A 27,960-nucleotide genomic window follows, 5' to 3' on the forward strand; every position below is an offset into this window, starting at 1 on the left:
GCCCCAAAACATCACTGCTCTCGAGAAGATCTGCATGGAGGAATGGGCCAAAATACCAGCTACTGTGTGTGCAAACCTGGTAAAGACCTATAGTAAACGTTTGACCTCTGTTATTGCCAACAAAGGTTATGTTACAAAGTATTGAGTTGTATTTTTGTTATTGACCAAATACTTATTTTCCACCCTGATTTACGAATAAATTCTTTACAAATCCTACCATGTGGATTCATGGATTTTTTTTCACATTCTGTCTCTCACAGTTGAAGTGTACCTCTGGTGCAAATTACTGACCTCTGTCATCATTTTAGGTGGGGGAACTTGCACAATCGGTGGCTGACTAAATACTTTTTTGCCCCACTGTATATATTTATATTTCACGCAACTTAAAAGCTGCGGAGATGTAACGCATACACTAGACGAGTGATGCTTAAATTCTTCAGAGACCAGAATTAAATCAGTTCTTACATATTTATTTCTTCAGGGCCTGACCTCAAACCCTGCAGTCACTAAGTGTGCACCAGAAACCAGCCAGGAAACAGTAAGATTGCCCACACCACACCCAGAGCAGCTGTTGTTTCAATTTGTTCAAGAATGTGTAATTGCAGTAAGCTAAAAGTAGTAGTAACACTCTTCACTGTGTAGGTGGATCCAGAAGATGGTGTTTCCTACGCCTCCATCACCTATGCCAACAAGACCCACAATAAAAACAAAGTAATGTATATGATCAGAGTTTCAGCTTCATTGGTGCATTTATAAATGATGTTTTCACTGTGTTGTGTTACATCTGGTGAACTATCCTGTGCTCTGTGTGCTTCCAGATTCGGGGTAAAAATGACAGTGATGAAGGTGAGACAGTTACCTACGCCACTGTTAAAGCTTCCTCCACGGATGCCAGCAGCCTCTATGCTACCATCAAGTAAAGAAAAAGAGAACTTAAACATCAGATTGCTGCTTCTGTGAAAAAGCTTCTCATCTTTAAGAAAATTGGGTTTCCTCAATTTAAAAAGAGGAAGCAACAACTCAGCTGTGTGAGTCCCTGTAAATTGGCAGTAATTTATGAAAACGGATTTTAAAAAAAATAGATATTAACGTGTATAATGATATAACCGTTTTGTCTTATTTCCGTTAATATTTAAAGGGGAAATGAAATGGAATCATGGGTTGGGTCAGGGATATAAGACTTACAAGAACAGAATAAATAATGTTGCATGGAGGACATTTAGGAATGCAGTGCAGGAGGACATGCAGGGGATTGGTGTGACAGAAGAGGATGCTTGGGATGGGGCGAGATGGAGGCAATTAAGAAAAAAAAAAGAAGTAAAATGACTGAATGAATGAAACTCTGAAAATCAAAAGGCCATATGAATCATGTCACCATAAGGAAGTAAGAAGGAAGTTACATGCACACATGAGTAACACTGCAGATAGATTAGGCCTTTCTGTTATTTTGGAGACATTTCCATGAGACACAATGAAATGAGCGGTATGTCTGTTTCAGCGTGTTGTGATGCCACCTGCAGGTAAAATGGCATAATTTTTGTGGATTAATATTAATTTTTAATTTGGAATTCATAGGGGATATGTTTATCATCTGTCCTCATTATGCCTAAAATGAACACAGCAATATCAAATGTCTCAATTATTGCCTTAGTTGCTTTCTTTGTTGTTGAACAGCCTACAGAATGCACATTCACAGGGTCACTTATGATAGATCATGAAAATTAGTGACTATGGTCAGACTGTTTGGAATTCTATAGCCCTTTATTATTTTATTCTATTATTTCTATTACTAAAATGTAATAGTTAATATTAAAAGTCTCAGAATTAGCTTTAAAGTATGTTAGGGCTGCAGCTATCTTTCCATCAATTAATCGAGTGATCGGATAAGAAATGCTTTTGTTTTATTAATGGCCAATAATAATTTACTGTAAATTTACAACAATTTACAGTACTCTGTTTATAGTAACCATTGTCCATATGTAAATATGTAAGAAAAATTGTGCATGTTTCTGTTCTGTGTCCTGTGTACTGTTTGTTTGTATACGTGTCTTTCTGGCTGCTGTTACAACCAAATTTCCCCTTGTGGGACAATTAAAGGATTATTCTATTCTATTCTATTCTATTCTAATTATTCAAAAGAGAGAAAAACAGACATCTTTCAGAATAAACTGCTCATTGGTTTACATTTTAGAAAATGCAATGTTTTAAAGTTTAACTGCATACAAAGACCCTGCCAACAAAACCCTTTGATTATATTTATATGCCATATTGAAATTGAAATTTTTAAAGAAAACATTGTATTAAATGCAAAAAATATATAAATAATATCAAGTAAATACACTGTCTACACTGAAGAGTCCTGAGTTTTGGGTCCTATTTCCCCACATCCCCACGGTCTGCCAGCGCAGTCCTTGACATAAACATATATCAGACTAAGTTAACTTAACAGTTCATCTAAATATTTTAATACAACTGCTGGAGGCTAACTGCTGATTTTACACAGTGTAAAATAAAGGGCGATGGATGGAGCAGCTACACGGTTCCCTTTGGACGCTATACACACGTTTTTCACTCTGTTTGAGCTCACTGTCTCGGTAACGGCTCTTTGCTTTTGTCGGTGTGTAAACAGACTCCAGCTCCACGTTAAACTGTGGCCGCGTCATCATTAATGCTGCTGGTGTGTTCTCCGTGTTTCTGTTTAACACTCGTTTTATTCACATGCTCCTGAATACGTTTGTATTGCAACTGTGAGTTTAACGCCCACGTCTACATCTTTAACACATCGGCACACATAGCCGTGCATTACAGGAAGCATCAAAGCATAGAATTTTTCTACAATGTTTTATAATCAACTTTTTCGAATTAGTCGATAAATCCGTGCACCCTGAAGTTTGCTGCTATGTAGTATTTTTATTTTAGAATCAGTGATTGACATTGTTAATTTTATTTTCCTTTTTTCCTTAGAAGTTTGCATCTTTTATGTTTCAGTATTTATGTTTATGTTTTCTGAGTGTGTTTATGCATGTACAGTATGATCTCATTTTTGTTTTTCAATACGTTTTTTTAAATAAAATGTTTAAAAATGTAACTGTCAAGTATATGAAAATAAAACTATTAAATGTGATGATACACACGCTTTGTTGGGAGCCTTTATTTTGAAACTATCTTAACTGAACCGGATGTTTCTTCCTTTGCCCCCGAAGAGGTTTCCGCTGGTGTAATGTTGGAAGAGCTAGGGGGTTAACGGCTGATTTTTTTCCTGCATTTTGGAAAAAATAACAACGACTGTGTGTTTGAGATCGACTTTATCTCAATACCGGAGTTAATGGTTGCTGTTCAGTAAGTTTATAACACAGATTAAAGCGAGAAAAGAGACATTAATTAGCTTCGAGCTAACGATTAGTCGAGGCGTCAAAATATCCGCGACACCAGCGGCTGTAAACAACACAGCCGAGCTAGCTGTTTATTCACATCGTATTTTCACTGCTGTCGTTTTACTTTGCTGACTGAGTGTTTTTAACGTACACTTTAAAAATATGAGATTTGACGTCAGCGGTGTTTGATTACAGAAGCCATTTTCCTTCAGTGCATTCCAGTTAGCATTTACCTTCAGCTAACATAAGGTTAATTTTTTTCCGTCACTGCCTGTTTTGCTTTCGTTTTAACGTGTGCATTCCTGTGCCAGATGTAACTCTGACAGCCGTCGACCATGAGCAACAGTCACCCTCTGCGTCCACTGGCCTCCGTGTCGGAAATCGACCACATCCACCTGCTGTCGGAGCAGCTCGGAGCCCTGGTGCTCGGAGAGGAGTACAGCGATGTCACCTTCATCGTGGAGGGAAAGCGCTTCCCAGCGCACAGGGTCATCCTGGCAGCTCGCTGTCACTACTTCAGGTAAAGTTAAATGCCTCTTAGCCAGAGGTTGGCGCCTTTTTTAATTCCAGTCCTGAAACACCTGATAGTGAGTAACATAAATACTAATTTTAACCGAAAAAAACTCACGTTACGATGACAAACTGGCAATTTTTTAAAAAAGAAAAGAAAAAAAGACAGCGCAGTGTTGTTTCACCCTGTTGATCATTTTACAACACCAAGTTTTTTCAAACTCCTAGTTGGAAAAAAATATCTTTAATTTTTTTAAAATGACTAAATTATTCAAAAGCTTCCTTTCCCAAATCTGTCTAATACAAAATATACCTTTTTTAATCCTCTGTAGCATCACTTTATTTTTGCTTTTCCACCTTGTATAAGGTGTGAAATATGTTTTCCACTGAACAATGCCTGTTCAACAGTGGTTGATTGTCCAAGTCATCTTTCTTGGGGCCTCACTGGCATCTTTTTCCATGTTTTTGTGGTCCTTGTGATCTTATTGACACTGTGCATGGTGGGACTGTAGTCTGGGTGTAGCATAACATACTCCACTCCCGATTGTCACTTTGATCTCTTACTAGTTCCACAACTCATTCCTGTTTTTTAACTAGAGACCTTATGTTCCCTACTGCCATCGAATCCTGCTGGTGTAAAGGACTATCTAATCTGTCTAAAGTGCATCTCATTCAATGAGCAGAATTTAGATCTTTTGTTTTTTGCGTGGTTTTATTCATGGCAAAAAATAATAAAAAACAAAAATGTAAACTTTTGCATATTCTGCCTCCTTTTAGGGCCCTGCTATACGGTGGGATGAAAGAGTCACAACCGCAGGCGGAGGTGTGTTTGGAGGAGACTCGGGCTGAAGCCTTTTCAATGCTGTTGAACTACCTGTACACGGGCCGGGCCAGCCTCAGTTCTGCCCGGGAAGAGGTGCTACTGGACTTCCTGGGCTTGGCTCACCGCTACGGGCTCCAGCCTTTGGAGGATTCCACATCTGACTTCCTCCGCACCATCCTGCATACCAACAATGTCTGTCTGGTGTTTGACGTGGCCAGCTTGTACTCTCTGAGCGCGCTCACTGCAGCCTGCTGTACTTACATGGACAGACACGCACCTGAAGTGCTAAATTCTGAAGGTTTCCTCACGCTCTCCAAGGTAAGAGTGATGGAAGAAGAATTGTAGTAGGTTTTGGTATTATTTCATTCTTGTGTTAGTCTTTATTTCTGTTAAAAATGTAGATGCAGTGACCTCTAGTGGTAGTTAGCAAAAGACAGTCAACACTGCTCAGCAAATGGCAACTGTTATCTAAGCAGGACTTCTGCATAGGTTAAAAATGTATTTTTATAGATATCTGAAAGGTATACATAAGTGATCTTAAATGAATTATTAATTTTTAATTGTGATTTATTATTTTGGTATGGATCCAAGTCTTGTATCAGTCATGTATCAGTAATAAAATATTAAGTGAAAAGTGTTGTCACTTTCACATAAAAACAGCTATATATGTTATATGCAGGGATAACAATGAAGTGTGTGTGGCTGAGAAAAGTAAAATCAAATAAGTTATCAGTTAAAAAAAGGATTTTGTTAAAGGCTTAAACCTTCTTTTTTTTATTTAACCCTAAAGAGACATGTAGACTCCTGCGTCCATCAGAACCCTAAAACAGAAGAAAGTTGCAGTCCTGAAAATCAGTGTTATTAAAATCATTCACATAATAAATAATCAAAGGGCTTCTGATCTTCCTGGTTTTTGTTCTTTGACCAGTCTGATTGTAAAATGAGTACTAAGCTGCCTTCTATCTGTTTTTAACCATCTTGTATTTTAGTTTGAAGAAAAAAAAAAACTATATTCATTAATTTTATTATATTATTCTGCCACACTTTGTTCTCTTTTACACAGTGATGTCATAATTTAGCCCAGAAAGGTCACACATGATGGTGAATTACCCCCTCGAATCTTCTTAAAGGCAGTTAGGTTTTAATTTAGTTACTTTTTTACAGATTAAATTTAAAAAAAGCCATTACAGTAATATAAAATGTGGTTAAACAAGATAAGCTATAAGCACTACATTTTGTGAATTTTCTGGTGTGTTTTCCTTCCCTTGAATAATTTATTACCTGTGTCTGCAGAATGCTTTGCTGACTGTGGTCAGGAGGGACTCATTTGCTGCCAGTGAGAAGGAGATCTTCCAAGCGTTGTGCCGCTGGTGCCGGCAGCATGAGGATGGCGAGCACACTTACGAGGTGATGTCTGCAGTGCGGCTGCCCCTCATGACTCTGACCGAGATGCTGAATGTGGTGCGACCGTCTAGCCTCGTGAGCCCAGATGACCTGCTGGACGCCATTAAGGCCCGGTCTGAAAGCCGCAATATGGACCTCAACTACCGGGGAATGCTCAGTCAGTCTTCTTTGTCCTTTGTTTGATTAGCGTTCACATCAAGCTGCAGTTAAAAACTGTAATGTGTGAATATTTTTTGTTTTTTATCTGCTTCTTGAAAGCATTAATTTGTGCTTTCGTTCATGGTGTCAAATCTTGGTTTTCAGTCCCTGAGGAGAACATCGCCACCATGAAATACGGAGCTCAGGTAGTGAAAGGAGAGCTGAAGTCAGCGCTGCTCGACGGCGACACCCAGAACTACGACCTGGACCACGGCTTCTCCAGACACCCGATCGAAGAGGACGGCCGAGCTGGGATTCAGGTCAAACTGGGCCAACCGTCCATCATCAACCACATCCGCCTGCTGCTGTGGGACAGAGACAGCCGGTAAAATATTCTCTGCTCATCCTGATAAAACAAACGATAAAAAGGTCCAAGCAGAGTGTGGGCCAATTAGAGCTGACTACATAAGACGTGCTGCTTCTTAATAAAAAAAAAAGACCAAAATGTGTATTTTAAAGCACATTATAGAGTCAAACTCATTTCTTATGCACTTGTATTTTTAACCTCCCTCTTAAATCTGAGGTGCTTTGTATACTTAGTGTCCTGTATGACTGTTACAGGTCTTACTCATACTACATCGAGGTGTCAATGGATGAGCTGGACTGGGTGCGTGTTGTTGACCACTCCAAGTATCTCTGCCGCTCGTGGCAGAATCTGTACTTCGCACCCCGGGTTTGCAGGTAAACCAAACCAAAATCATATGGCTTCCAGTTATACCAGTGCTTATTAATCCCTGGCCTAAGCTATAAAATCCCATCCCATTTTTGCCATCTTTTTGGCTTTGCACAAGGGGCTTATTTGTGCTCTGTCATGACTTGCCTTAATCTCGTGTACAATTAGGGTGTGTATTTGGGTTGCTACAGTTAGTTAATTTGTACAAACCGCCTTGTTTGCCCGTGTGATGACAGAAGCATAAGTATTTTTGCATACCTCTCGAGCTGGCTGAGTTCAAATAGTGTTGTTGCCAGTAGCTGGTCTGTCCTTCCCAGACACACTGACGTTAAGTTCCTGACACTCCTGATTTTGAGTAATGTGTTGCCATGCCTTTTAAAGATAATGGAGCCAAAACATTCAAATGGATGTCAGAAGATATGACTAAAACTTGCCAGTAATGGGAATTACACCATCATTCTTTCTCTAATCGTCTTAAATTCACCATAAAAGTGAAAATATAAGTAAGTATAGTGATATGCTTGTTTGAAATTGATATCACCACCTAAAGAGAAACCTGAAACTGAGTTGTCAAAAGAATGTTTATTTAATTGGTACTTTGTAAAACAAATGCTTGTGTTAATATTTGTGTTCTTGTGTTACATGGCCATGTTGTAAGAAGTTTTGTTCCTCTTCTCAAAATACAAATTGTACTAAATGCGCTTCACTGTAGAGAAAGGCATTTGGATGGAAAACTGTCTCATTAATATAAAATACAATAAAATTCACTGGAATCAGATGATGAGCATTAATAAAATTAAAGCGGTGTTAAAAACATAAGAGGCAATAAAAAGTGTCAGTGTACTTGTGCTTATCTGAAGATTTTTAGATATAACCTGTTATTCATGTAGTCATTCATTTATTTCCTGTGTGTTTCAGATATGTTCGTATTGTAGGAACACACAACACGGTCAACAAGGTCTTCCACCTCGTGGCTTTTGAATGCATGTTCACCAACCGCTCGTTCACCCTGGAGAACGGGCTTGTGGGTAAGCAGCAAAATACTGACAGTCTGCACTGCATGTGTAGTTTGCAGTGTTTTTGTGTAGATAGAAAGGGTTTCATGTTTGTAATTTAAGCCTTTAACCCTGCTCGTAATGTCTGCAGTGCCCAGTGAGAATGTGGCCACTATAGCTGCCTGCGCCAGCGTCATCGAGGGTGTGAGTCGCAGCAGAAATGCCTTGCTCAACGGTGACACCCGCAACTACGACTGGGACTCGGGATACACTTGTCATCAGCTGGGCTCTGGGGCTATCGTCATCCAGCTAGCTCAGCCCTATTCTATTGGATCACTGAGGTGAGTGTGCACTAGCTTTGAGTTCAAATCTCAGCAGCTGTGATGAAGTCATTATTGTGTTACTTGTAATAAATCAAACGTTTCCATCACAGCTAGAGCTGGGCGATAGAACGATAACGATATGTATCGCGATATAACTTTTACTCGATAGAGAAATTAAGCTATCGCGATAGACCTCGCCGCTCTTGTCCTCAAAGAAAAAAAAAAAGGTCAGCCAATCCAAATTAAGTAGCGCAGAGCCGAACCAATCACAGCCGCAGCGTCACGTCGCGTGGCTTGTTCCGTACAGCACAAGTGCCAAGCCGCACGTGTGTTTGTTTGGGAAGCAGCCAGCGGGTAATGGAGCCAGCACGTAATGGAGGAAATGAGTGTGCCGACTAGAAAAATCAACCGAGCGTGACCGAAGAGAAAACAGATGATGGTTCCAACGCCGGAGAGATTGTCGAACGGAAGAGCCATAGAAGTTCCGTAGTGTGAAGGTATTTCGGCTATTTCAAGTCTGACAAAAAACAGAGTAGCGTGCACTGTAAATTGTGCCGAAAGCAAGTCTGGAAATACAATAAACTGGTGCATGCGTCACACTGTGCGCCACGTTATTGTTTCGGTGAAATGAATTTCTACAATACTGTTAATTCTACTCTCTGCAGTGTTTAAATGCTTACATATACACACAGTTACTGTCCCTCCACACTTACGACTCGGTTCTGCTTCTATGCCCCAGCTTTGTTTACTTTTTCCCACCGAGGCTTCTAGACTTCTGATTGGCCAACATTTCTGCACGGTTAGGAATCTAGCGCCACCTGCTGCTTTGGCATGTTCATACCAGCGTTTTCCTTCATTTCTGCCTTTATGTGTGGACGGGATTATTTTTTAAAACGAAAACGGAAAATCTCCGTTTTCAAAAATACCCGTGTACGTGTGGACGTAGCCTCAGTCTCTGACTGGAAGCGCTAATTCGTCATTCGGCTTTTGTCAGACTAAAGTAACTGTTAAAACTGTTTGAAAAGCTCAGCTATACAACAAGGAGAGATTGAGAATTTCCTTTTAGTTCTCAGTTTATTTGATATTGACAAAAGTTAGTCAGTTTTGTCTGTTCTTCTGTAAAACAAACTAAGATTTATTTTTAGAATTAATATTTTGTTTCTAAGTGGAATTGACAATTTAGTCTGTTTCGTTTGTTCTATTTTGAAACTTAAACGCTTTAGCGGCTGCCTTTTGTGTAGTTTGCAATATTTGCCTTTATTTATCTGAAAAAGTCTCATGTTCCTTAAGTACATCTACCCTGTTGAACTTATTATGGGAAATAAATATTTAAATAAAAACAAGTTGCTGATTATTTCACATTTTACTTGTGAGCAACGGCACATTTAAATCTTACAAATATAGTTATTTGGCTTATATCGTGATAGATATCGTTATCGCCTGAAATGAAAAAAAAAACATATCGTGATATGAAAAAATCTCATATCGCCCAGCTCTAATCACAGCTACAATAAAGTGTTTGTTTCCATCCAGTGACAAACTTTTATTTAAGCTTTTCTGTTGAATCGTATACAAGAAAAAGAAATAATTGTTGGAGAGATCAGAGCTGGAGAATTTTATTCTGCATGTACTGTACCTAATATCTATAAGTTATTAACAACAGCTTCTTATCATTGGAGTCATTTAAAAATCTGCGGTAAAATAGCATTAACACAGACAAATGTGTTCAGGCTGCTGCTGTGGGACTGCGATGAGCGCTCCTACAGTTACTACATTGAAGTTTCCACCAACCAACAGCAGTGGACAAAAGTGATTGACCGCACCAGGGTAGCTTGTCGGTAAGTGGTTCACTTCTTCTTTTCTTACTTTCTGAATCACACCTTAAGCTACCGATGCTCTTCCAGTGTCTTTAATGGTTAAAAATGGAATCAGAGCCTTTATTTTATAATAAATGAAGGCTTTAAAGAACATGCTTAATCTGCATTATTGAAAGAAGGATCCGCAGTCGGCCTCTGTTTAAATAAATGTACCTGAAGTCTTTAACGAGAGGCCTTTTAAGACCTCAGTGTTACCTGTTCCAAATACTATTTTCAATAAAAACTCTTGATTGCTATTAATTTTTTCCTTGTTACATAATTTGACTAATCCGTGAACTCGACCCCAGCAGAGAAACTTGCTGATTTGTGTGTTCACAATCACTTTTCAAAGGCCTGTCTGATTATAGTCACCTTGAACCATCTGGATTCCATCTTTGTCTGAGAATAAATACTTATAAAGATCTATTTCTAATCCTGGAACTCTTGATTATTTTCATTTTCAGAAGATCCGTGTGTAAGTAGGTGCTGCTCTTCTAAGCCGAATGTGAACATTCATAAATGAAAAGTTATTGACAAACACTTATGAAGCAGATCCTGAGGTCCATAGAAAATTTTCAGGGTCTTCTCTGGAAACTTTGATAATAACCAGAGATAAATCAGGATCTTTCTTTTGTTTGTTTTTAATTGCTTTCTCTTACAGATCATGGCAAACACTGAAGTTTGATAAGCAGCCTGCTTCCTTCATCCGTATTGTTGGGACTCATAACACCGCTAATGAGGTGAAAACATGGTTTGAAATGGTCGTCTGTGTTCATTCGTCTGTCTCTTTGTTCGAATGCTTTAGCTTTAGAGGAGCTGAAAGTTCTTTTTACATTGTAACAAACTTTTGATAAGTTGTGCTTAATCAAGTAATTGTACAGAGAGTACTTTTCAAAAATCACTGGGTGGCTAAAGTGGCTGTTACCATCAGCTAAGTTAGTAAAGAAACAAGAACAGAAAATTCCTCTTGAACCATGTAAAAAAATTATGACTTAATATACATGTTATTTAAAGACAAAAAAAGATCCACATTTAGCACATTCCAATAGTTGAGGTTAAACACTGTCTGCTAATGTTCTTTGTGTGTTTTTGAGCCAGTTGAAACTGTTAATGATTTCCTCCCAAAGTCAGATTCTGCCTTTGATACAGACGTCGCCCCCACAAGTTTGTCGAGTGTGGCGAACTTCGCAATGCTAGCAGCGGTGGCCTTCTTCCTCGATAGTTAACATCCTCACACCTTTACAGAAAACAGTTAGACATTGAGTTGGGTGGTTATGTGCCAGTTTACTTGGACACAGCTTTCCGTCCATTTTATGGATGTGGGCACCGCAGAGTCGTGTTGGTTAGCGTGGCCATTGGTTCTTTATCTCGTCATGTCACAAAGAGAGAGAGAGGGATGCTGCGATCTGATGGGGCTGAAGATCTGGCAAGTAGCGGGTGGCCCCATAACATCTGAGAAACAGCCAGAATTGAATGATTAACCCTTTATAACCCAAGTACCATACAGGCCACCTACACGAGGAACTATTTGAATTTTCTCTCCAGCCCAAAGGTTGAGGAGTTACAGTAACGTGAATTGCACATGGTAACATGTAGGTGGAGCTGATTTTTCTGTCTTTGTTCAGACAGCAGTACCTTATGAGTGCTTTGTGCTGCTTCCATAAAACAAATATCCTCATAAACAGGAGTGCACATAAGTGGTCCGCAGGTGTGCATTCGCTGTCAAAATAAAAGATGCGTACCAGATAAGAAGTTGCAACGCGCATTTGCGTACATAAGATTTTCTGGAGGAGGACAGACATTTGTTTAGAGCTCTTAAAGATGTCGAAGAAGCTCCTTTAAGCAATTACTTTGGTGTTCCAAAGTAATTGCTTTGTCAAAAGGAGTCCGAACCGGAAAAGAAGCGCGTGTTCTCAGAAAAGTGGTTGCACCTGTGGACCACTTATGTGCACTCCTGCCCATAAAGCTCATTTTCAATTTTTTCTGAAACTGTTTTCATTTTGTAATTGTAAAATGAGCCGGGTGATGGTTTAAAAAAACAAAACCAAAAACAATCAAAGGGGTTAACTCACAGTGGCTAATTGTCACTCCCATAATGATCTATTATATTAGACTAACTTTTGTCCAGTATCTGAGATAAACAGTCATTTGTGTATCGATTTCTCCTTTACATATTTAACCCTGATCTTTCTGCAGGTGTTCCACTGCGTGCACTTTGAGTGTCCGGCCCAGCTGGACACCGAGGTCAGTGAAGGCAGCCCGGGTTTGGATTCTTCTGATTCTGGAGCTACTACGCAGCAGCAACAGCAGCAGCGACCTCAACGACCTTCACGCACACACAGCCTGCTGCCCACCCAGCCCTCTTCCTCCTCATCCTCTTCCTCTTCCCATCATTAAGAACGTCCCCTTATTGGAAGATGTTGAGAGGAAGGAGAGTGGTGGGCGGGGGGGACCTCAGAACGCCATTTTGCACAGCCTTCATTGTTCAGACAGCACTGCTACAACAACACTGCTAAGGCGATCGTCTTTGTCATAATCCATAGTCCGTCTGTCATATGTGCAACATTAGAGACTGGTGTATTGGTAGCAACAGCATTTAGGGCTCCAGTCTTCCCAGTTTTGAAGCTCAACATTAGATATCATATCTCCTGCGTTTATATGAAGGTACTTTTTAGGAACTAAGACTCAAGTTTTATCCTTTAAAAAAAATATGAAGGTGAAATCTTTCTCTAAAGGTTAGGCACACACTGAAACATGTTTATACTGTATTATCAAAGAGCAGTAAGTCCATGGTGGGGGGGTGGTATTTGAATTTTATGCATTAATCGTACGATTAATAATGAAAGTACTGTTGTTAAGCTATTTTTTTAAGAAACTGTCTTAAACTGACTCTACTCACTTTTCATACCATCACAACTAACAGAGTAGAAGTTGAGTATTTTTCAAACTTTGGAAGTAAATAGTTCAAAGGTCTGCCAAAGCTGTCGAGCTAATGCATTAGGTGACATTTCTATCCAAATGGCATTTAATCCAATTATCTATCTGCATATTAAGTAATAGCTGTGGAGTATTTGATAGCAGGCTTTGACACCCAATCTAAACTTTGCAGTGTGACCTTTTCTCTTTTTTTTTTCTTTTTTTTTTCTTTTTATAGCTAAAATTCATACCTCAATAATGATCTCACTAAAACGAACCAAGATTTAACTGAGTGTCTTAATTTAATATTTTAAGCACTTGAATAGGTTGGCGCACACACACGATTAGGGAAATCAATTAGCTTGGGGGGGAAATGGGACTTAGAGGACCAAATTTGGCTGCACTTGGGCTGCTGAAGTTTAACTTTATACTGTAGACACATGAGCAGCTTCCATCTGCACTTTATTTTACTCAAGTATACAGAAATAAGGGTTGTAGCTTGGGTCTTCTGACTGAAGTAGAGTACTGGAGTGCTGGATTTGGTATCTTGCTGTTTATGTTAAATTAATTTAAAATCTTTGTGGTTCTGGGTTGTTTTTGATTTCAGTTCTTTTTGCATTTTTTTTAATGAAGTGTCAGTGCTGTGTTTTCTTTGTGTCCTGATGTTGCACTTTTACGTTATTTAAAAAGAAGAAAAAAAATCATTTGTTGGAAACCCTTTGTTTGCTGTTACATAACCTGAAATACCTATCTACCTTAGGTGACTCACTGATGTTTCTGTAAGCTTTCTTTAACCATCCCAATACATTTAAGACAACTACCCATTAGTTTGATAAGTCTTCCTTAATAACTAGAGAACAAAAATAGGGCTTTGTTCAGGTTGTACTCTCCATACCTTATCTAACTTTATGTGTACTTTTACTTATTTTCACCATCAATGTGTGACTGCATCTCACTGCCTCGTGTTCAATGCCTGTTAAAAATGTGATTACGAAAAACAAAAACAACAAAAAAAGCCGATGTTGTTTGTTGATTTTTGTTTCTGTAAGAGGGTGACACACACACCTGCTAGTCAGAATCGCTGCTGTTACACACAGTGAAGCTCTTTGATTCAAGCAATACAATAAGTCCACCTTTGGTTTTAAGTATTGAGAGCTTTTGTTACACACCAAATGGTGCTGATTGATAATCGTGTAACATTAATGGGCCGGGCACTGATGCCCCACCAGCTTTGTGGGCAGTGTTAATGTGTACGGCTGCCTATGAAGATGTTATTGTCATAAAACTTTTTAAAATGTCATGTTTTGAAAATCAAAAGTTTTATTGTCTTGTTTTTCATAGTGAGAAAAGTTGCACTGTTTATTCCAGCAGGTAGGAAACTTGCATCCAAGGAGTTTTTACAGCTCGTAGGACCACAGACTCGGTTACTAACCAGTATATACACTACTGTGAAACAGTACAAAGTCTTGAGACACCCCTCATTTGTTTATTTTGCTATGAAAGTAGGAAATAAAGCAATATAAGGTAAAAACGTAGTTTGTACAGTTCTAACCAGCATTAAAGTCAATATTTGGTGTGTCTAATATTTATTCTTTAACACATCCTGAACTCTCTTAGGCAGCTTTCTTGTAATTTCTTTAAGTCTTCAAGAAAATTCTCTTGGCTTTTGGGGGGACATTGAAAGTTCTTCTTTCCGTTCTGTTCTCTGTCAAGATGATCATACACTGAGGTCCGGGCTCTGGGAAGGCCATCCCATCACTGATTGGGATCATTGTCATGCTGAAAAGTGGAGTCAATCAGTTGTTTTCCAGGTGATATTACATGGATCAAATTCTGACCATATTTTTCTGCGTTTAGAATTTCATCAGTTTTGATAATATCACCACTGGCTGAAATGCAGCCCCAAGCCATGACAGACTTTCCCCTATGTTTTACATAGGGGGTAGTAGATAATTTAATAGATAATGTTGTAACTCTCTCCTGACCTTCCGTCACTCCATAAGGCTTGTATAATATGGCATACCTCAGCCTTTTCTCCATTTCCCATCCCTAGCAATGGTTTCTTGACAACAGCCCCTCAACAGATAATGTCTCTGATGAGGCTTTAGCAAACACACCCACACACATATATATACATATGTATGTGTGTGTGTGTGTGTGTGTATATATATATATATATATATATATATATATATATATATATATATATATTGCCAATCAAAATTTTCCTTGTTTCTTTGTTGTAGATTCATCTAAAGAAATGGGAAATTCTGATGTGTCTTTGCGACAGCCATGAGTGACACTAGTGCAACAGGTTGCTAGTATGATAATGATAAAATTTCAAACTGGTTCTTTGCTATGTTGTCATCTCTAGAGAGTCATTGTGTTTTAATGAGTCATGGGTTGGTGTTAAGCTTGAAAAAACAGAAACAAAACATTCCTTTTAAATTTGTCAGGTGCGAGGACTGGACTGAGTGCAGAAGCAGGCAATGCCCAAAGAAAAACTTTGAAAGACCTCAGAAATCCTGGAGAAATATTGCTCAAGACCACCTAAAAATAGAGGTAACTCCGTAGAAGGTTATAAAGTTATAAAGAAATGAAGGTTGCTCAAGACTTTTGCACAGTGCACTATATATTGGGGGTGATTTTCAGTAAATGCAATCTTTAACTGCATTTAACAGTAAAAAACAATACAGTAAAGAAATTATGTTTTTAAGGAATCTCATGCTGATGCTACCTTCATGAAGTTCTTGAATAAAATTTGCTTTTACTTTGCTATTTCACTTATTCCCTTATAAATGTTTTTAAATATAACAATCCACATTTTCAAATACTGAAAAGACAATTCACAATATATAGAGTGTTATCTGTAGTTTTAAAACGTGTTGTTATTGCTTTAGTCCATAGCTTCATTGTTTTGCTTTACTCTATAGTACATCTATGGCTTACTCTTACTGTACAGTACTCGCTGTACACTTGCCTTTCCAATACTAACACTCAGGATTATAGAGAAAAGTAAACACGGCGACTCAGAAATGTTGGCATATGTGTTTATTCTGGATGTTTTCCGTGTAGAAGCGGTGTTAGTTCATACTGTTTTACCATCATTTCGTTGGCCAATATTGACATTTCTGGTTTGATGGACGCGTTTCCGGCCTAGCATACTTCATACCAGCGACGTGTGAATAGGGGTGGTCCTCAACTGTCAAGAGGGGAAGGCCTTGCTCAGTCTATTTATTTTTTATTTTTTCGCACCCTCCCACACATTTAACGTCGCCATAATTGTGTTTTATTCGTATAGGTGGACGGGCGGTGTTCATTTTAAGCTTTTTGGTGTCGACTGAAACACCGGAACGCCCCCCTACAGTCGTTTGTCGGTCGTAAAGTCCGAACATCCAGCTGATTGCTTTGAGTGCTGTTCAATTATTCCAGTTCAAACTAAGCCGTTTCCTTTGACTTAACGGAAGGCTTTTTGTGGCTGAAGCGAGTTTGCCGACGCGATATTTATTTATTTTTTACCCATGTGTGGACTTTCGGAGGAATTGGACAGCTATCGTTTTGTGTAATTTGAGCGTTGAAGGCTTTTTCTCATTGAACGACCAGGCCCCGGACTCATCCCCAGCCTCGCGTTTCCTTATCGGCTTTTTGTGTGTGCGTGTGTGTGGGTGCGCGCGCGTGTGGGTGCCTGTGTTTGTGTGTGTGTTGGAAGTCATGGGAGACACTAGTGAACGAAGCAAACCTCCGACTCTACCTCCCAGGTGTCCCTGCGGATTTTGGGGGTAAGTGTTAAACCTGATAGAAACCGGATTAAACCCGCTATCTTGAACTGAAAAGTAAATCCGGATGAAATGTGCTAAACGGGTTCAACTAGTCCAAACCCATTGTTGTTGTTCTGTTGTACAGGCCGAGGGTGGGGGGTTGGGAAGTTGGCTAATAAATAACCTCCTAGCTTGAAAACTAGCTTAATTTACCCCCTTTTTAGAGCTCTCACACTCTTTGTCGTCTCCTGTAGTGCCGGTTGTTATTTTCCGACCGTGCTTTACCGTTTTTAGGGCTATTTTTGAAGCCAGGAGATGACGTACCCGACATAGAAAATGATTTATTGCCAGCAGGTTCCTTTTAAACCTGCCCTGTTTTCGTCTACGACTTCAAAGGAAAGCTGGATTTAAATATTTAACACGCTACTTTTCTTAAACCTTAAGATTTAAATGTGTTGTTAAACTTATTTTGTCGTTTATTTTACGCCCCTCTTTACATTCGCTCTTGTCAAGAGGTGGATGTGTGTTGCATACCGGATGTGATTCACTGATCTCGCCTGTGTTACCCCATAGGAAAAATGACTAACCTTTTTAAATGTATTTAGTAGTAACCATAAGAAGTGACTGCTTATTTCTCATTAAACGCATTGATAATTTCTTGTTCCTGTCTTCACTTGCTTTGAGGCAAATATCAATACAGAACATAGTCTTATGAATTGACATTTGATAACCAGCCCATCTTCCCCAGCTGCTTCGTTTTCTGCTGTCCAGAAAGCAAACTGGAGGTGGCAGTAACCCACCTGTCAATGTCAGGTGACATGAATGGCAGCCTTGTGTGATTATGGCCCCAGCCTGCCTCAGCTCAGAATAACACCTGGTCTGGGGGGGTGGGGAAATCTGCTGTCTCTCAGCACATGTCCCTAAAAGCCAAGGCTTCGTGAAACGATTTCAAGGTTTTATTCAACTATTTGCAGGATTTTACATCTTACTAAAAATATGGGGTGCAAACCTTCACCTTGTCAGTACTGATGATATTTACATTGTTTAAATTCTTTTTTTTTTTTCTTTCTTTCTTTTTGGTGTCCCTCAGCCCCAAAGAAACAAAAACAAAACAAAAAATATCTGAATAATTAACTAGTGCAAGACTGACTTGGTTCCAGTCGGTTGCACAATATACTGCTTAAGCTACTACAGAGTCTGTAGCACAGCACTACATAGATGATATAAAACTAAATCAATAGACAAATGTAAGCAGACAAAGTAATAAAATATTATGAAATGCGACTATTGATTTAAAAACAAGCAAAAGCAACAATAATACAATTTAAAAAAGGCTAAAAATGTACATGTTAAATCCACAGAAGAAACAGATATTTAATAAAGTGGTTATTAAAACCAATAAGAGGACAGTAAAATGGTTTTTAAAAAGTTAAAGGTAATAAACAGGGGAGTAATAAAATTAAATGAGAGCTGAGAGCAACACTATTCCAGGAAACAACATTTTGGCATTCATTATAAGTCCATAAAACAAATATATAAATAAGGTAAAATGATAATTAAGACCAGGAACTAAACTACCGAAATACAAATACTGCACTTTGATGCAGGTTTGCCAATATTATTCATACCAATGTGTCCTTTAAGATGTCAGCTCATCAGGGTTTAAAGGCATCGGTTAATTTTGGGTCCAAACCTGCACTAACTTGAGCAAATAAAAGTCAAACCACAAGTGATTTCATTGATTACTTCTTTGAGATAAGGCGATGCTATTCAATGGAAATCACCTGTTTGCACAGGTTGGCTCCATGAGTTTATAAAGTCCAGTAGTAAGCTCAGTAAAACATGCTAAGTAACTTCAGTTAATAATAAAAATAAATCATTAATAATGGCATTAAATGAGCTATTATTGGTTGTAACTGCAGACAAACCTATCTCACACTGAGTTTTGATGAGAATACCTTTTGATTAGCAATGATTAACTGCAACCAAGATATGTTACAGCTAAAGTGCAGCCTGGATGACATTAGTTTTAATCATTTCAAACATTGCTTTTAAGTTTCTTTAATTTGTGGATACTTCAGAGTAGCTAATGTACAGGTTGATCACTTCTTATGAGCAACAGGATTTAAGAGGATGAGGTAATCGATTTAAAAATACTTTCTTTGAGTAAAGCCTTGTTCTTGGATTCAAAATGACGGAATAGTTATCAGTCTGTTTGTTTTTTCCTACTCTGCGTGCTGCTATCAGATGAACAAGTTGCGTTTTGAGGACCTAAACAAAATATTTGACTTGGTTGTGGCACCTTTGTGCTGACATAATCAAGCTTTCCCATCTTGTCTCCACCTTGAAGCGTCACCTGGGAGCATAATGAAGTATATTTTGTCTGTAGAAGACTTGTTTTATCCTGTGTGGTTTATGTAGCAAAGAAAAAAGAAGCCATCTTATTTGGAAAATTTCAGGCTTTTAGTGATTTAAGTATTATTAAAGACTAGATGACAATATTAAAATTGTCTCAAAATTGCATTTTGTTTTTGTTTTTTGTTTGGCTTAGAGCGACTGAATTTGTCTGGTACTATCATTCACCTCTTTGCTTTCAGTATAAACAGTCTGTGCAGGCTTGTCCTTCTGTATTAGTCACCTAGCTCCTGTAGGAACAATGATATGAATACCCCACCAAGTTCCAGCTTGTGTACCATTGAGAGAACTCGGTGTGAACAGAAATGGCTGAGAACAAAGACATTGTGGTGGTATGGACATTGGAGAGAAGCCCAGAAGGTGAGGGAAAGACACACCTGTGGCAAAGGTCTTACCAATTGCCAAGAAAAGATTCAAATGACTAGTTTTAAAACTGTTCATTGTCTTCTGAATGGACTTGCAATGAAAAAACCTTAAGGTCACATCTAGGTCACTTTAAACTCTGTAAGAATGTTTTCTCTGTCTATTCAAATCTTGACTATTCATGGCAAAAGCTTGTAAAATCACTTTTGTGTTTTTGTTGAAAGTTCTTAGTTAGGCTGTTACTATGCAGCCATCAAAAAGATGAAAGGCAAAGAACAAATGCTTTACACTACATTCAGTCATTCACACACACATTCACACACTGGCAATGGCAAGCTACATTGTAGCCACAGCTGCCCTGGGGCGCACTGACAGAGGCGAGGCTGCCGGACACTGGCGTCACTGGGCCCTCTGACCACCACCAGTAGGCAAACATGGGGTTAGTATCTTGCCTAAGGATATTTGAGATCGAACCACCGACCTTCTGATTAGTGGCTGACCTGCTCTGCCACCTGAGCTACAGCCACCCGTGCTGTCAGTCTCAGCCGTTCTTTGAGGCATGCAACAGCAAATGAAGGTTGAAGTTTAGGTTGACAATATATGCACAGTTTGCAAATTCAAATGGGGGTTTGAGCATTGTAACAGCAGGTTACCTATTGTTGAACTTGAACCAAATATTAGTGAATTTGTAGTAGGGCTGCACGATTAATCGTTAGAAAATCGCGATCTCGATTCATACTTGTGCGATCTCATTTCCAAATGACAACGATTAAAAAAAAAAAAAAAGACGACGATTGTACCGCATTTTGATCTGGGACGTAATCTGCATGAAAACAAGCGCTCACTCTTCCTTTTTTGTTGTTTTTATGTTTATTTATTGTTTTTATGTTCAGTCTCAACTGTTACAAAGTTGATGTGCAGTTAATAAGTGCAATAAATATTTATACTGGAAAAGAAAATCGTGAGAGAATCGTGATCTCAATTCTAAGCCAAAAAAATCGTGATTCTCATTTTATGCAAAATCGTGCAGCCCTAATTTGTAGCATAGTTTTTTCCCCTTTTTGACTACAGAAAGATCGACTGAAATCTACTTGAGTACGTAAAACCAGATGGGCGTAATTTGCCTTTAAGATGAAATGTTTGTCTCTCTGCTTGCAGCTTGCAGGAAACTAGTAATGCTGAAACAATCAAGGGAGTGACAGAAGATTCATCAGCAACAATAGCTTAACAGTGGGGAAGAATATCCCCTCTTCCAGCCATGTGCTCCTCTTGTGCAGCAACCGTCTGCTTATCAATTTTCTCCCTTTTCTTTCAGTCTTACCTCGAAGCCAAGGCCCAATTTCTAAAATCCTGAGATTAAGCCTTGGAGGAGATTATGAAAGATCATAGATTTAATGAGCTGGATATGACATAATTTTTATCTGAGATGTTGAAAAATTCAGAGTGGTATTATTCTTCCACATTTATGTTCACCTACTCTGCAGTAAATACAGGTATTAACCTGTTGGAGGAAAAGATGTTTATATATAGATGACTCCCATTAAATTCACATTTAGTAATTTGACATTGTTTCTTCTTTTACACATAAAGTTGAACTATAGATGGTTGAAATGTGTGGAAACAAACAGCAGGTCTGCGGAGGTTAAAAACTGACATTATCTCTCTTGTCTTTCCAGGTCCAGTAAAACAATGAACTTATGCTCCAAATGTTTTGCTGGTAAGTCACTTCTAAATGCACAGTATTTGTCTTGTGGGGGGAAATAAACAACACTGGGTTTTCATTTGGATATCATTCAATAGCAAAGGAGGCACAGGACACAAATGGGTCCTGTTACACCTTGGGTACCTGACATCTTTCAGCAGCCAACAACATCCCTCAGTTTACTGAATGTTTGCCAACTGCGTGACTTTTCTCGAAATATAAAAGATTTAAAGTGGTGCTACTTTGCATTCTTGCTTACATGCACGAAAGTAGGAACTCTACTTGGAGAATGAGCCAGACTTCTTTGTCCGTCAGTACAAGCCAGCTGGAAGCTGTACGAAAGAGACAGAACTGATAGCTATTCTGTTGCTTCTGATGTTCACTTTGGTTGTTTTGTCTGTAAATGTGGCCACAGGACACGCGTGGTCTTTCACTCGAATGTTGTGATGTTTTGTCCAATGAAGTTGTGGCTGGCTCAATAAATGGCCTGTATTTGTATAGCGCTTTACTAGTCCCTAAGGACCCCAAAGCGCTTTACACAACCAGTCATCCACCCATTCTCACACACTGGTGATGGCAAGCTACATTGTAGCCCTGGGGCGCACTGACAGAAGCGAGGCTGCCGGACACTGGCGCCACCGGGCCCTCTGACCACCACCAGTAGTCAACGGGTGAAGTGTCTTGCCCAAGGACACAACGACCGAGACTGTCAAAGCCGGGGCTCGAACCGGCAACCTTCCGATTACAAGGTGAACTCCCAACTCTTGAGCCACAATCGCCCAATATGTTCGTTGTCAAAAAAAAAAAAAAAAATTCCTTTGCCCCCACAGCAGGTACTCAAAGCCAATCGCAGTGTTGTTTCTGTGCCTCTCTGGGTTTCAGTTTGTAGTAATGGTTAAAACGATAAATGATTTAAAGTTGCATTGGTGTATAAGGCCTGTTAACTGAAAAGGCTTATTACCTATGTCATTTTTAACATCAGTTGCCTCCAGAGTTTCACCTGTGCTGTTGTTGCTTGACTACAGAGTTAACAGTCTATACTACAGAGATTCAAATCCCCATACCCATGCACGGATGGATGCATTTCAGCACCCCTGGGTGCTCCTGGGTGTGTCTTTGTCTTTGAGAGTTACTTGCAGCTGCTTACTTCTCACATATAAATGGCTGAAACTATTGGATGTTCATTTTCTCTTGGCGTGCAGAGGCATTCTCAGTGACAGCCTGACACACTGCTAGCAGCAGCTTGAGGCTAGGTGTGCCAGCAGATTTCAGTTAGGAATGTCAATAATGCTAAGAAGTCATTCTCAGAAAACGAAAGAACCCATAAAGCGCCTCACTCCAAAATGATGTATTTGCCATTTGGAGGAAAACGGTGAAAGTTAGGAGATAATTGCTTCCATAAAGGATGATGAGATTCCATAAAATCTTCTTAATTTGCTGGGAAGATGGTAGCTGTTCTGAGGGCAGATTCGGGAAACAGACTTATCTTTGTCTGTTTCTCTGGTTACTGCATTTACTGTTTTGCTTGGAAGCTTTCTAAAACATAGAAAGTTTCATTTTTCTCCAGCATGATAATTGCACAAGAGAAAAATGCCCAGTTAAAGTTTGAAAATGTCATTGTATGAATTAAGCTGTCCCAATGACTTCTCCAGTCTGGTTCAGGTGGATGAGGGTTGAAGGTGATCCGCAGCCCTGTCGGTGGTCATAGCAACCAGTGAGCATGGTAGCATGGTAGACAGTGAGGACCTAGCATCACAGACAGCAGTAATGCTTAGAATAGACTTGATACACACAAGTATGGAGGCTGAGCAGAAGTGGGTTAGCCCACATGTGGAGGTAAAAGTAAAATCTAGGCTGGCCTCCCACACCTTCCCCTGCGGGGAGAGGGTGGTGGTGGAATAAAGACAAGAACCAGCTCAGGCGTGCAAGGTGATTTTTATCTTTGTCTCACTGAGTCACATTTCACTTGGTAAAGTTAACTGATAGCCACATGGTAATGGAGTTTAGAGATGGTTTGTACTTTCATTCAGGCTGGTTTTTTTTTTTTGTTTTTTTTTAAGGTTAAAGTTCTATTTTATTTTATTTTTATACACACATGGTAGTCATGAAATGATCAGTCGCAGAGAGATGGAGATGGCGCATGCTGCAACCAGTGATTATTTTGATTGTTGGTTAATCTGTGAATATGCAGATTAATCAACCATAAAATAAAACAATATGCAACAATGGTGGAAGCTGCTTATCAAAGATTACCATAGAAGGAAAATAGAGGCATAGATGGCACCAATGTTGAATGCTTTGGAAGGTATTCAGTAAATTATTGCTGATGAAAGAAAGTTTAATATGTTGTTTTTGTTGGGGTTTTTTTTTTTTTTTTAAATGGTGGCAACTATTTGTTACAAATACAGCGTGGCATGTTAAAAAGCCAGAATATTAATTTGAGCACAGTTTTTACAAGATGCCTTTTAATCAGTGCACTGGGCTTCGATTGTTTCAAGTAATCATGTAATTGACTTTTTGGGATGAAATCATTTCCTAGAGTTTTGTCTGTTTGCTGGTAATTTAATTTAGATGTGTTTCCATCTACAGTGTAAATGCAGATCCTTAAAGCAGCTGACCGTCAGCTGTTATTGACTTTCCTCAAATGTACTGATAAGGAAAGAGTCAGATGATTGCTGAATTCAGTGGACGCTCCATTTTCAAGTCACTGCTAAAAGTTATAGGTGTAATGGGAGGAGAGAGCCATAAACACTGAGGCACTCTGGAACATGATGTTAGGGAAACTCTGCTCACAGTTATATTTACCAAACAGCCGATGCATTATAGTTTGACAGACAGGAAAAACTGGGATACCAAAGGAAATGGTCAGGCAGAAGATAATAACATATGAGAGCTCTGTCAGGGCGGAGGACTAACTCACTGTTTCACCAAATGTTTTCTTTTTTGTCTTTAGGTTGACTTGATGGTTTTAGTTTAAATATGTACCTCCCACATATCGCTGTTAAATTGCCTGATAACTCTTATACACTAATTTCGATGTATTTTTCAGCTACATGAAACCTTTTACAGATGTTATAACGGGAGATCTGGGGTGCACAGTGCCTATACCACACTCCATAAGTCTAGAGTTGTCTGTTTGACACAATGTCCTATCTCCTCTTATTTATTTTTTTTCCTGTCCCTCCCACTGTTTGTATTTTCCCTGTCCTCTTCTTTTCTCTTCTTCTTATTTTTTTTTTTTTTTTTTTTTTTTTTTTTACATTCCTGTCTACTCCCTCACTCTCTGTCCTTGACCACAGACGTCCAAAAGAAGCAGCCAGTCGAAGACTGCACCCCCAAGCCCATCCAAAGCACCGGGAGTAGCCAATCGCCAGTTTTCAGTAGCGAGATGAGCAGTAGCAGTAGCCAATCCCTATCATTGTTGCCGCCCTCAAGCTCCGAGCAACTGTCAGCTGAAGAGCCCTTACCTGTGTTTTCCAGCACAAGGGAAGGTAAGCCTGGTCAGCCAATGACTTCACACTCACCCTGTTCTGTTTTTAAAAACTGACTTTCAGGAGAGCAAACTTTCCTAACAATGTGGAAGCAAAAGGTTAATGGTCACAGTAGACTGAAACTTTTGCTCAATTTAACGGTTAAGTCTTTCTCAAAGAATTGATGGATGCAGAGCAAGCTGTTTGTGGCAGTGATGATAGTCTGGACTGACTGTTCTTTTTCTTTGTCAAGCACAGGAAGATGCAGAACATGGCTGACACAGGAGTGCAGCACTGAAACAAAGGAACATAATGAAATATGAAGTTCATTGCAGAGCTCATAAAATCCCTCATGTAGGAATTTTCTCAACTATCGTGGACCTCAAGACTACGTTAAATGTCATTCTTTGTAGATGAAGCAGTATGATGTCTCTGTGGTTTGGAACAGTTTGTGCAGGCATAAATGCTGCTGTGCAGCCTTTTCAGTCTTTAAATAAGTACTGGATGAATCTGTCTGTGGGTTTTGCTTTTAAAACATAGAAAAGGCAACAGTAGTAATTCTCTAGTACAAAGCGGCACATGGTACAAGGAAAACTTCAATCTCGAGTAGAAAACACAGTTCTCTGCAAAAGCCTCTGACTGTTCAGATCTGTATGACCAGATCCTATGCTACATCAACCACAACATTAAAATCACCTGCCTAATGGATGTCAGCTGTTCCCTTCTAGGGGTGACCTGTAGGGACGTTAGCCAGAGCGCTTTGTTTTTGACAGTTGTGGTGATCTATAGATTTTTCTTGATCAGATGCATTTCATGCATGTTTAATCCGATCAGGTCAACACTTTAGGCTCTTCATCATGTTCTTTGAGCAGTTTCTGCTGTGTATCAGAGCTCTTTTCCTTGCTGGGGTAGATTCTGCCGTCACAGAGTATTAGAAGTGGGGAAACTGTACGTACAAGGGTGGAAAGACTATTAATAAAGATCAAGAACCAAGTTTTCCCCAGTAGATTGTTGCATTATAACAGAATAATACGTTTATTCACATCATAGGTTAGTGGATTCAATGTTGTGGATGATTAGTGTGTCTTGGTCTATAGCAGATTGTCAACAATAATTAATATAATCTATTTTGTAAATTGCTACTTTTTAAATCTTTTTTTGGACGCTTTGGGACAGAAACGAGCGTACTCTGAATGCTGTCTGGGCTCCTGCTTAAATATAAGAAAGGGGTTCAAAGTAGAGTTGCTCTTCTGCATCAAAAACGGCTAATTGAGATGTTTTGGGCCTCTGATTAGGATGTCTCCTGGAGGTCTCCTAGGTAAATGGTTTCAGACATACCCAACCAGGAGCAGATTCTCCTGGCAGAGTCGGGACATGTTGAAGTGATTATATCCCTCAGCTGTCTCAGGAACACCTCAGAGAGCTAAAGGCGGTGGCTTGAGACTACTGCTCCTATGACCCAGACTCGCATAAGCAGTAGGGAATATAGATAAATGTTGTTCTTAACACATTTCTAAGTTGTAGAGTTATACTTGCTTTCATCTGGAGTCATGTTTCTTACCATGTGACAAACTTCAGTATTAGTTTTCCTGTTGGTCTCCAATCAAAGTCTCTCCACCAGCACATTAACTAAATTTTTACCCACCTTTCGCTTGACTGAGTTTGCTGGTAACTGTATCTGTCTGCTGTTTGATGCTGAGGTGATGTACAGAATCGTTCCTAAACTCACTATTAAGAGCTTAAAATGCACCTTTCCATATATACATCTTTGTTTTGTATCATTTGTAAAATATTGTTTTGGTTGCTTAAAAATCAAATTTAAAAATCCTTGAAATGTTCATTTCATTTGTTTTGACATTTGATGGCTTTTGAAAAGGTCAAGCTGGTTTGGATGAAGTGAATATATGGCCTGCTGAAAAATGTTAGAACATCTATATAATAATGTAATGACTAATAGTTTAAGTATTGACATTTCAGCTTCAATTTCAAATGATGAAGTTGTTTTTATTTTAAGCATGGTACACAGTACAATCGGTACATGTGGCATTATTTTCTGGTAGGTTTTCTTTCCTCGGAGTGGATGTTAAAGGAAGGAGGTCATTCCACATCGTGTCTCACTCGCCTTTTATTCCTCCACCTGTAGGTGTGTCGTCCACAGAAACAGCCCAAGGCACACTCTGCACGCCCACAAAACGTCCACGAGAATCAGGTACCGCCTCTTCCTCTTGCCTTCTAGCGCCGCACGACCTTTGACATGTTGAGCGCTAAATCTTTAACCCTGGTGTTTGTTTCCAGCCTCGGGCTCGGAGAGCGAGGCCACACCAGAGAAACGACCACGGACAGAAGAGAAAGAAGGGAGTGGCGAAGAGGCCCGCGGGACGCCCAAGCAGAAGAACCGTCGGCGCTGCTATCGCTGCCAAACCAAACTAGAGCTGGTGCAGCAGGAACTGGGATCCTGTCGCTGTGGTCAGTATCATCTTTGAGACGCATGTCACTGTATAAGCAAAGATGGTCATCAAGCTTAAATGCTGTATTTTGGTTTGCCTGTCTTTTTTTCTTTTTTCTTTTTTTTCCCCCCCACTGACTAGGTTCCCCTAATGATGTTTTTTATTGCATAAATAAGCACTGTAAACTCAACAGGGGGGCTGGATAATGACTGAGTTTGGCTTATGGCATCTCTGTCACATGTTTGCATATAAATAATGTGGGAAAACTATAACTATATCAGAATCACTCACATGTACAAATTACAGGTAATGCACATTCATCCTCTTAAAATTGTATAAAGAAAATAGCACAGACCTGCTTTAGAAACGGGGAAGAGGTCTCTTTTCCTATGTTCTTGTTTAACAATAAGCTTGGAAAAGTAAAATTAAATGTGTATTGGGGTCACTTCCTGCCTCACCAGCTTCTCTGTTTGCCTCCCAGGCTACGTTTTCTGCATGCTCCACCGTCTACCCGAGCAACACGACTGTCTGTTCGACCATCTGGGCCGCGGACGTGAGGAGGCCGTCCTCAAGATGGTGAAGCTGGACCGCAAGGTGGGCCGTTCATGCCAGCGCATCGGGGAGGAGTGCTCCTGATTGGCCACAGAGTGAGCAGCCATCCAATAAAACAGGAGCTTACAAAGAGGAGGTGGTGGTAGTGGTGTTGATGGAAGGAGGTCTAGGAGAATTGACA

The 27,960-nt window shown here is 39.5% G+C and overlaps 2 protein-coding genes and 2 long non-coding RNA genes across 4 annotated transcripts; 3 read left to right on the forward strand and 1 right to left on the reverse strand.

Annotated features, from left to right (window-relative positions):
* The first annotated feature begins 432 nt into the window (after positions 1 to 432).
* Positions 433 to 957, forward strand: LOC145420424 (uncharacterized). The gene is made up of 3 exons (XR_013901728.1): positions 433 to 538; positions 643 to 711; positions 819 to 957. It is a non-coding gene; the product is annotated as an uncharacterized LOC145420424 (long non-coding RNA).
* Positions 958 to 3,177: 2,220 nt separating this feature from the next.
* On the forward strand, positions 3,178 to 12,754 carry btbd9 (BTB (POZ) domain containing 9). Its single transcript, XM_026142661.2, has 11 exons — positions 3,178 to 3,339; positions 3,686 to 3,894; positions 4,662 to 5,025; positions 6,001 to 6,268; positions 6,415 to 6,634; positions 6,871 to 6,990; positions 7,901 to 8,010; positions 8,129 to 8,318; positions 10,031 to 10,138; positions 10,818 to 10,896; positions 12,353 to 12,754. The coding sequence occupies exons 2-11, from the start codon at positions 3,710 to 3,712 to the stop codon at positions 12,551 to 12,553; spliced, it is 1,845 nt and encodes a 614-aa protein (XP_025998446.2). The 5' UTR covers positions 3,178 to 3,339; positions 3,686 to 3,709; the 3' UTR covers positions 12,554 to 12,754.
* Positions 12,755 to 16,305: 3,551 nt separating this feature from the next.
* Positions 16,306 to 27,951, forward strand: zfand3 (zinc finger, AN1-type domain 3). Its single transcript, XM_026194825.2, has 6 exons — positions 16,306 to 16,851; positions 21,285 to 21,325; positions 24,610 to 24,801; positions 26,924 to 26,989; positions 27,076 to 27,246; positions 27,709 to 27,951. Exons 1-6 carry the CDS (start codon positions 16,784 to 16,786, stop codon positions 27,861 to 27,863), a joined length of 693 nt encoding a protein of 230 aa, XP_026050610.1. The 5' UTR covers positions 16,306 to 16,783; the 3' UTR covers positions 27,864 to 27,951.
* Positions 26,764 to 27,782, reverse strand: LOC145420425 (uncharacterized). Its single transcript, XR_013901729.1, has 2 exons — positions 27,583 to 27,782; positions 26,764 to 27,274 (listed from the first exon to the last, which is right to left on the reverse strand). It is a non-coding gene; the product is annotated as an uncharacterized LOC145420425 (long non-coding RNA).
* Positions 27,952 to 27,960: the final 9 nt, after the last annotated feature.

The sequence above is a fragment of the Astatotilapia calliptera genome, chromosome 15, assembly GCF_964374335.1.
Source record: "Astatotilapia calliptera chromosome 15, fAstCal68.1, whole genome shotgun sequence".
Lineage (NCBI taxonomy): Eukaryota > Metazoa > Chordata > Actinopteri > Cichliformes > Cichlidae > Astatotilapia > Astatotilapia calliptera.